Here is a 9,973-nt window from a genome sequence, read left to right on the forward strand (position 1 = left end):
TGAAAAATGTCATCTCGACAACTTAATCCTCTTCGTCAAGTTCTTGATGCACCCGAGATAAGATTGTTTGAATTCTGTGAATAAGAACTTGTATGTCATAGTCAAAGTACTATTGCCCATCCACAATACATATTTGGTATCTTAGGTAGAAGGACCACTTTCACAATAATGGTATGAATCAAGTTGATTAACAATTTGATATAATACCATTTAGGGATTAGTGTAGATCAAGCCAGTGAATTCTTTCTATTAAAGAAGATCCACTATCTATCATTAGTATTTCAACACTAATGGCTATGGGATTGGCTATACTCATCAATATAGTGACATTCTATATGGATACATCAATGTCCTTATTGAGTATCTTTAGAATATGAATATTTATAACGCATGCTTGAAGACTAGTGATCTCTGTATTATGATATCATCATAATTCACTATGTTATATCATATATTCATGGACTTCATTATAAGCATCCTATGTGAAATATGATAAAATTGTTGTATTAATGAACATTGAATGAGGTGTGGAACAAGTGATTAGCTTGCTAGCCACTTATATTTCTATTAGGATTTATCTCAATGAATTTGATTTGTGTTATCAACTTAACGAGCAACATTGTTCCTCTTATCCAAGTCATGATGGTCTTCCCTCGAGCCCCTTTGACCTCATTCATTTGGATGTTTTTTCTCCTTCTTGGGTTTCCTTTACCTCAAGACATCTATATTATAATACCTATGTTGATGTTAAGACCCAAGCGTGTTAAGTTTACCTTCTTTGTGATATTTCTTGAGTCTTTTTCTCCATTCCAGTTCATCGCCGAGATCCTTACTCAACATTCCACCACCCTTAAAATCCATTACAGGGACAATTCTCTTGAACTTGTTCAGGATTCCCTTCGTTCTCTTTGCTCAGATAGTGGCATCGTCCATCAGACCATGGGTCCCTATACCTCTCGACAGAAGGATGTCTCCAAACACAAACAGCATTATTACATCGTTGGCAGCCTTCTGATTGAGATGAATGTTCATCATTACCTCTGGTCATGTGCCATGATGAGTGCCACATATCTTCAAAATTGTCTCTCTCTCCTTGCTGCTGCCATTTCCCTCCATCCTCTTTTTCCACAGTTTTACTCTATGCCTTACCCACTTGAGACACTGCACAACCTTTGTCCATGATCTTTCATTCCCCTTCTCTCCCCAAACTTGTTCCCTTTGCCCTCAAAGACATCTTTGTCGTTTATTCATACATTCAAAAGGGTTATCGAATATATTTTCCTAATGCCCATTTCCATGTGACCTCATTGGAATTACCTTTCATGAGACATCCATTTTTTCTTCTTCATCCCTACTATCCCAGGCATCTTTGTCACCACCTCTTGGCTTTCCTCCCCTTGTAGATCTGTCTACTTCTTCGGCTCTCTCTCCTAACCCTTCCCATCTAGCGTCAGCACCCACCCATTCATGCCCTTGACCACTAGCTCATTTGTCATGATTTGAGAACCTTATCTCTAGTCTTCCTCGCAGAGGATATGTTGTTAAACATATATCTTTTGTTGACCTGGCCAACCCCTAGATGTAGTCACCAAGAAGTTCATTGAATAAGCAAACCTGGCTACCTCTTTCTAGAAACGACTAAGATTTATACAAAGGAGGAGGAGGAGGAGGAGGAAGAAGGAAGAAAATGAAGAAGAAGGAAGAAGAAGCAGAAGAAGAAGAAGAAGAAGAAGAAGAAGGAAGGAAGAAGGAAGATGAAGAAGAAGAAGAAGAAGAAGGTAGGAAGAAGGAAGATGATGAAGAAGAAGAAGAAGAAGGAAGGAAGAAGGAAGATGATGAAGAAGAAGAAGGAAGGAAGGAAGAAGGAAGATGATGATGAAGAAGAAGAAGAAGGAAGGAAGAAGGAAGGAAGGAAGAAGGAAGATGAAGAAGAAGAAGAAGAAGAAGGTAGGAAGAAGGAAGATGATGAAGAAGAAGAAGAAGAAGGAAGGAAGAAGGAAGATGATGAAGAAGAAGAAGGAAGGAAGAAGGAAGATGATGAAGAAGAAGAAGAAGAAGGAAGGAAGGAAGAAGGAAGATGATGATGAAGAAGAAGAAGAAGGAAGGAAGAAGGAAGGAAGGAAGAAGGAAGATGAAGAAGAAGAAGAAGAAGAAGGTAGGAAGAAGGAAGATGATGAAGAAGAAGAAGAAGAAGGAAGGAAGAAGGAAGATGATGAAGAAGAAGAAGGAAGGAAGGAAGAAGGAAGATGATGAAGAAGAAGAAGAAGAAGGAAGGAAGGAAGAAGGAAGATGATGAAGAAGAAGAATAAGAAGGAAGGAAGAAGGAAGATGAAGAAGAAGAAGGAAGGAAGAAGGAAGATGATGATGAAGAAGGAAGAAGAAGAAGAAGAAGAAGAAGAAGAAGAAAGAAGGAAGAAGAAGAAGGAAGAAGAAGAAGGAAGAAGAAGAAGGAAGAAGGAAGAAGGAAGAAGAAGAAGGAAGAAGAAGAAGAAGGAAGAAGGAGAAAGAAGGAAGAAGGAAGAAGGAAGAAGAAGAAAAAGAAGAAGAAGGAAGAAGAAAAAGGAAGAAGGAAGAAGAAGAAGAAGAAGAAAGAAGGAAGGAAGAAGAAAAAGAAGGAGAAAGAAGGAAAAAAAAGAAGGGAAAAAAGAAGGAAGAAAAAGAAGAAGGAAGAAGGCCTTGAAATGGATGGTCAAACCAGGGATCAGTCGAGGAAGAAGGCCTGGACATGGACGTTCAAATCAAACCAGGGATCAATCGAGGTAAACCTTCACATCGATGCCGTTGTCGATGAGCGACTGCACAACGGCGCGGATCTTCCCCTCGAACTTGTCGCGCTCCCGTGGAGTGTACGTCGCCGTATAAACGTCCGCCTCACGCGCCCGATCGGCCAGAATTCTCCCCACCGCGATGCATGCTGGGATGTCCGATCTCGACTGTAACACTGCCTTGATGTCCTTGGAATTCGTCCCCGCCACCGCCACCTGCTTGCTCGTCACTCTGTGCGTGATCGACGCCGACACGAACCTCTTTGAGATGAACACGTCCAGCGAGAACGGCTCCATGTACGCGATCGTCCTCTGCTTGAACGATACGTGCTTCCTGTTCTCCGGATTCCGCGGTTTCTTCTCCTTTGTGTACGTGTATGGCCGGCTGTTGTCCTCGTCCACGAAGTCCTCCACCCCGAAGAAGCTCCTCGGCGGAGCCGCCGTTGCCTGCGGGTTTGATGGGATCAAGGAGCGATTTTGGATTTCTGGGATTGTTTCGAAATTGATTTTGGAAGGAGAGAACTCTGTGTAGAAAAATGATTTTCGCGGAATCGGGGAGAGGAAGGAATTCCATGAAAGTCTCGATCTGGTGAACATCTGAAGAATCTGTGGAAATTTTGATCTGTCGAGTTCGTGGAAGTTTTGGAGATTTTCGATTGGATGGAAGAGTACCCGTCTTTGTTTATAAATTTTCTTGGAATCAATACTCAAGAAGAAGATTGATGAGAATGGAGACTGTGGATTGAAAGGAAGACTACCATAGCAGTCTCCGAGTAGAATTTTTCTTGGAATCAGAGCGCGAGAAGAAGATTGATGTGAAAATTGAAGAATCTGGAGGAGGAAATTTTGATCAGTCGAGTTCATGAAAGTTTTGGAGAATTTCGATTGGATGGAAGAGTACCAGTCTTTGTTTAGAAATTCTCTTGGAATCAAAACTTGAGAAAAAGATTGTTGAGAATGGAGATTGTCGATCTAAAGGAAGACTACCAGCCTTTGTTTACAATTTTTCTTCGAAACAAAACGCGAGAAGAAGATTGATGTCAAAACTGAAGAATCTGAAGAAATTTTGACCAGTCGAGTTCATGAAAGTTTTGGAGAATTTCGATTGGATGGAAGATTACTCATCTTTGTTTAGAAATTCTCTTGGAATCAAAACTCGAGAAGAAGATTGATGAGAATGGACACTTTCGATTGAAAAGACTACAAGTCTTTGTGTTGATTTATTCTTGGAATCAGAGCGCGAGAAGAAGATTGATGTGAAAACTGAATAGGCGATTCCATGAAAATTTTGCCATCAGTAATCCCATGGCCACCACCTACATGATCGATCTTGAGATAATTTGAAAAAGTCCGGATGTTTGGACCGGTACAGTGAGATTGAATGACATTCCATGTAAGATTTTTGTACCATTAATAACTAAAAAGTTTCATTTCAATCTTGACCTTTTTTACAATTATAATTGAAGTACACAGTTTCATGGAAATCCCCCGCCACCGATGCCGCAGTTTCATGACAGTCTTCAATCCTCAATTTTCATGAAAGTTATCCAATGAAAATTTTCATCGTTTCATAATTTTCATAGTTGGCATTCCAGATAATTTCCCCAGTTTCCTGTCAATATTTAACCTTCAACCTAATTTCGTAAATTGGGAATCCGTTTTCAAAAAATGATATGGTATCTAAGTTCAACGAACAGAAAAGAATATATTGGTTAGGGTTTATGACAAATTAAAACGCATTTTGTCAATTTGGATGAGAAAAGCCAGATATTAAGAAATAATCAAAATAAAAAAAGTCTATTAGTACCCGGCTACTGTGGAAACTCCTCGAGCAGCAAGAAAATATGATATTTCTGTTCTCCAAAGCAGTTGCTCCACTTTGCCATAGGCTTGGTAATAATTTCCTTAACATTATACCTTAAATGTACCCCAGAACCTGCGCAAATTATCCTTCATCAAGGAAAGAATCAAAGAAATTCAATCCATTAAGCAACAGATGCAACTTATTTAAGCAGCCAAAGAAACAAATACCTGATGATCAACAATACGGTTTAGACAAATGAATATGAAATTGTCAATTATATACCATTATTTGATAAGACTTAACATACAAATCCAACTGAATAAAGTTAGCAACACGTTTAACCCTCAATTAGAATCTGAAAATATTAAGCATTAGAACGGCAAAGGAACCGGCTCCATTTAAAACACGGGTAAGTTTCGCAGCATAAATAAAATTTTCGGTTGATTGATGTGAAACCTCATCGTTCACAAAGGTGACCCCATTCAAAAAGTCGGAATTTTTTACGTCAAAGAGTCAAAGACTCCATTTGATTTTCAAAAATCATAGGTTCGAAAAAAGTATGAATAGGAAGAACGACTACCGCCAATTCAAGCATAATAAACTTTGCAACAGAACGAGATATTTCGATTAATTATCGACAATCATGGCCCGAGAGACGATTGATCGGAGTAATGATCTTTCATAAAAAATGGGAAAAATGAAAGAAAGGAAAGATTGTCGTCGAGGGAGGCACAGAAAGAAGAGGTTAAGAACAACATACTGAGTAAGAACGGTGAGAATGATGCACTGTCGATGACGCTAGCGAGAGTGATGAAGAACTCTCGGACTCGAGCTCGCTCTCCCTACCGTGAGTAGAAGGAAGCTCGTAATTTTGGGTGTTTATACACAACTTCGAATCAAAACTGGCAGTGTACAAAATGAACAAATCTTAAGGGTTTGATGAATTAAATGAGTGTCCCCTTAATTAATCACTAATTTCGACAACTAAAAACTCTAAATTTTATCACAGTTCATCTGGTTCCAGAGAATAATATACATTTCTTTTCATGCGACAAGAAGTTTGACATATGGCGCATTTAGTGGAGCATGGAAACATAAAATGATGTGGGTAAATTTATAGTGTTCCGATTAGTAAGCTTGTAAGTTTGGATCACTTGATAAAGAAAGCGAAGTTTTTGAGTCACAAGAATGTGAAGTATTATTATGACTAGATAGGGAGAGATTTATAGTTCATAACTTTATCATATGTCTGTAAGAGATTGTATCCCTGGGTGTCAGTGATATTTTTATAATCCACAATTCGGAATATGCGTTAAGAAGTAATAGTTTCTTAATTCATTGTTACTTATTTATAATGATTTGCAATTATTATCGATGTGTTTACTTTGACAGTCATTGTTTTCTTTAATCCACAATTCAGAATACGCGTTGAGAAGTAATAGTTTCTTAATTCATTGTTACTTATTTATAATGATTTCCATTATTATCGATGTGTTTACTTTGACAGTCATTGTTTTCTCAAATTTGCAAGTAATAGACACAACCTTAGCCTCTCTGTCCCATCATAGCAAACTTAAGTTATGTCGAATTTCTAGATATAATGACCGCTGGGTCCTAGGCCATGAATGAGATAAAACTTAAACAATTCTTTCGGTGGAAGGCTTAAAACCAAATCATAACAAGAATAAAAACCAGATGATCAAATCATATGTGGACAGAATGGATCCTTATTTATTGATTCATCAAGAAGAAATATTGACCTCCTCAAGTGTAGAGCATCTAGATGCATCCGCCCGATCACCAGCATGTCAAAACTCCTTCTCAATGAGCCCTGTTATCATTACATTGTCGACATTATGTAATTTTGATCACATTGAGAGTAGAGATGAGCCAAGAGAACAAGGGAGAAAAAGAATGGGTTTCTAAGGGATTCTAACAAAGGTGAGTTTTGTTCGTGGCCTTCAACTGTTTATACTCGACTGGAGTTTTTAATTAAAAAACCCCAAAAATTAAAGTGTATCTTTCCAAATTCATTGGAACATTTAAGTGTGACATTCTAGGCCCATATACCAGTCTAGTTAACAACTCCAATGACTTATAAATTTTACTGGCCCACCTAATTAAATATTTATCACTCCATAGACTAATTAAACGCATCTATTTGACCTAGACGGGTTGTGTTTCCAAGTCTTAGGGGCTAGACCATACCTCTTGCTTTCAAAGATATAAAGGAACATAATGACTCTCTCATATAACTCTTTTTTTCATTATTTACCATGTATGCATATTCCTTCGTCCACTTGACACTCCTTATATGACTTAGGTTATGGTTAAGTATCAAACTCTAGTCAGTCATTTGTTAAGAACCTGCTACTATTATCAAATAACTAGAAGAAGGTCCTCGTCTCTAGGACTTTATCGATGCCTTTGAGATGAGACAAGCGTCCAATGTTCAGGTGAAGAAGTCAATAGAGACTCAGACTAAGAAAGGGGTGAGAAGAAGAAAGGGGATTAAAAGGAAAATGGGAAGATCATCACTTCAGGTGTGTGAGAAGCCGCCAACTCCACAGGGAGGAATGCCCTGCACGATGATAATCGAGAGAGCTGGCCAAGAGGAAGAGGAGGGAAAGTCGCTAGGGAAGGAGAAATGTTTACACACCTAGGGATTGTATGTCTTCTCTCTCCTTCTCCTGGCCCTTGGAGCTTCCAGTGTGCTCATTTGCTGCTTCAATTTTGTGGGTCGTCGGCACTCGTAAATACAGTACGGGATCATATCAATACTTCCCTCTATTTTGACCAGCATGTCCTCATGCTGGAAATTTGGGAAAGGTTGGCGTAGGATGGAGGTGAGTTCACACGTGGCTTCGTGGGAGGGCAAATCCTTGTAGCAAGTGAGCACCATGAGTCCTTGAGAGGAAGGATGGAATGCAATGATGGCTTCAAGAGTAATGGTCCACTTGTTTTCACCCAAGAGGGAGACCAAGATGGGTAAGGGCAGATCCGTCGGTCCCACAACCCTCCGAGGGACACATGAAAAACTAGATGGAGATGTATCTTAGTTGGAAATTGGAGACGGTATGCGACAGAACCTATGCACTGAAGAATGTGGTAAGGCCCAAAAAATTTGGGCCCCAACTTCTCATTGGGCCAGCATTGCCTTCTTGGAAAATTACCACTCGTTGCTTTGTGTCAGCTTGGAGTTTCATGTGGGATTGGGCTCGTGCAAGGTGGACCTTCAGGACTTCAAGCATCTGATCACGTTCGGTGAGCAGTTTGTTTAGGTCATCAATTGGGGATGTTGGAGTACCATAATGGGCAAGAGCGGATGGATCTCGTTCATACACCGCACGAAAAAGCGATGTTTTGAGACTGGTGTGGTGTGAGGTATTGTAGTTCATTTCTGCCCATGGAAGGTATCTGCTCCACCGTTGAGGTTTGCAAAAGCAAAATAACGAAGATATGACTCGAGGCCCTTGTTGAAGACTTCTGTTTGTCCATCTGTCTACAGGTGGTAGGCTTAACTGCATTTGAGAGTAGTTCCTTGGAGTGAATGGAGTGAATGGAGCTCACACCAGAAAGCACTCATGAAGACAATTCTGCAATTCGAGACGATGGAATGATTACTTGGATAAATGTAAGAGCCACCTCTTTCGGCGTGAATGGATGATACAAGGCAATGATATGCCTGTATTTTCTGAGTTGATTCACCACCACTATGGTGCAGTTAAACCCCCCTGACCGAGGGTGTCCTTCAATAAAATCCATTGAAACGTCTTCCCAGTTATGGGCAGCCAAGGGAAGAGGTTGGAGCAGACCCATCGGGGCGAGGGAAGAGGACTTGAACTGCTAACAACAGGGGCACTCATTGACATATGTCTTGATGTCGCGCTTCATGGCCGATCAATAAGACTGTTGATAGATGTGTTGTTACGTCCTAAGAACCCTGCCATGGCCTCCATCAGTGGAGTCGTTCAGATCCTACAAAATCTGACGAATTAAGGGAGACATACATCGTAGAACCATTTGGCCCTTTTAGAGGAGGTGGCCGTTCGTAGTGGAGTAGTGCAAGCTGGGGGCAGCGCCGTTCGCAGTGGAGTAATACAAGAGGAATTGCATGGCCCAAATATTCCCGATCAATCTGATCTGAACTGCATTGGATATTCCCACGCGACACCGTCTACACATCAACCCAAAAAAAGTGTTTCTTTAGTCAACCTCAGCTCAAATATTTGGGCCATTAGAAACTGAGAATGAAGCATCGTAAATATGAGTGGAAGATGAGATTCATTAAGGCTTGGAAGATGGTTGGTGCATTGGATAAGCCAAACGATATCACCATGTATTCATAATGAACCCCGCCATGGCCTCCATCAGTGGAGTCGTTCAGATCCTACAAAATCTGACGAATGAAGGGAGACATACATCGTAGAACCATTTGGCCCTTTTAGAGGAGGTGGCCGTTCGTAGTGGAGTAGTGCAAGCCGGGGGCATATTTTCCCTCATTCTGGACGTGCTCTAGCAAGTGGCGGGCCAGCAGGGGAAGGCATATTTCAGAATCTAGGTTGTTCAACCTTCTTGATGTAAGTTTGTTGAATTTTTCATTCAATCTCATCTCTTGTTTTCATTGAAAAACACCTGATCCTGGCAAAATATAAGTATCTACTTTTGAGAGGAAGCATTGAGGGCTCAATAGACTTAGATTAAAGTAAAAGGAACTTAGATTTCCATTTTCCCATCATTTTCTATCCAATTCCCCTTTGATTCCATCATTTTCTCACTCTAAGCACCTATTTTCCGTACTTTCTCTCTAGAATCATCTATTTCTCTCACTAGATCTTCCTCCATACCTACAACTTGCTCGCCCAAAATTTCTTAAAAATACCAACTAGTTTCACCTTCAAATTCCGGTCCAAACTTCTCCTACGTCATTCCTTCAATTTTTCTCTCTGTCTCTTCATTTCGACCATTTTCTCTCTCTAGACCCGTTACTTTCTCTCTCTCTAAGGTCTTCCCTCTTCCCTCTCTGGAATCTCCATCATTATACACTTTGCCTCTCTTGAAAGTAAAATAAAAAATATTTTTTCACACTTTGAAAGCCACCTTTTCCATCCGCCGCCTATGATATGCAGTGGTGTGCACTGCACGACAGTGCATGTGCACCAGCGCACCCCTTTGCTCGCCGGTCGTGCGCGCACGCAGCAGCGTGCCCCCCAGGGAGAAGGGTGCTGGCGCCCTCAGGACTTAATCAAATTTTGGCCAAGTCTAGAAGCGATTGGACCGGTTCGAATCGATTTGAATCAGACAGAACCGCCCTAGGTAAATTAAATTATTTTAAGATATTTAAATATCATAAAAACACATAAAAATCCCTAAAATCCATACAATCGATTTCTAGTTTTTTAGC

At 40.3% G+C, this 9,973-nt stretch overlaps 1 protein-coding gene across 3 annotated transcripts; it reads right to left on the bottom strand.

Annotated features, from left to right (window-relative positions):
* Positions 1-2,652: 2,652 nt before the first annotated feature.
* LOC144706522 (Ribosomal L18p/L5e family protein) lies at positions 2,653-5,485 on the bottom strand. 3 transcript variants are annotated; one of them, XM_078579522.1, is made up of 3 exons: positions 5,330-5,485; positions 4,573-4,701; positions 2,653-3,212 (listed from the first exon to the last, which is right to left on the bottom strand). In XM_078579522.1, the coding sequence occupies exons 2-3, from the start codon at positions 4,675-4,677 to the stop codon at positions 2,751-2,753; spliced, it is 567 nt and encodes a 188-aa protein (XP_078435648.1). In that variant the 5' UTR covers positions 4,678-4,701; positions 5,330-5,485; the 3' UTR covers positions 2,653-2,750. The 3 variants fall into 3 exon arrangements, with proteins under 3 accessions (XP_078435648.1, XP_078435649.1, XP_078435647.1); XM_078579523.1 differs by having other exon boundaries at positions 4,573-4,715; positions 5,330-5,474; XM_078579521.1 differs by lacking the exon at positions 5,330-5,485 and having other exon boundaries at positions 2,653-4,377.
* Between the last annotated feature and the right edge of the window lie 4,488 nt (positions 5,486-9,973).

The sequence above is a fragment of the Wolffia australiana genome, chromosome 8 (genome assembly GCF_029677425.1).
Source record: "Wolffia australiana isolate 7733 chromosome 8, ASM2967742v1".
Classification (NCBI taxonomy): Eukaryota; Viridiplantae; Streptophyta; class Magnoliopsida; order Alismatales; family Araceae; genus Wolffia; species Wolffia australiana.

Coding starts and splice junctions, on each gene's coding strand:
- LOC144706522 (XM_078579521.1), bottom strand. CDS start 3,629: ATGAACTCGACTGATCAAAATTTCCTCCTCCAGATTCTTCAATTTTCA.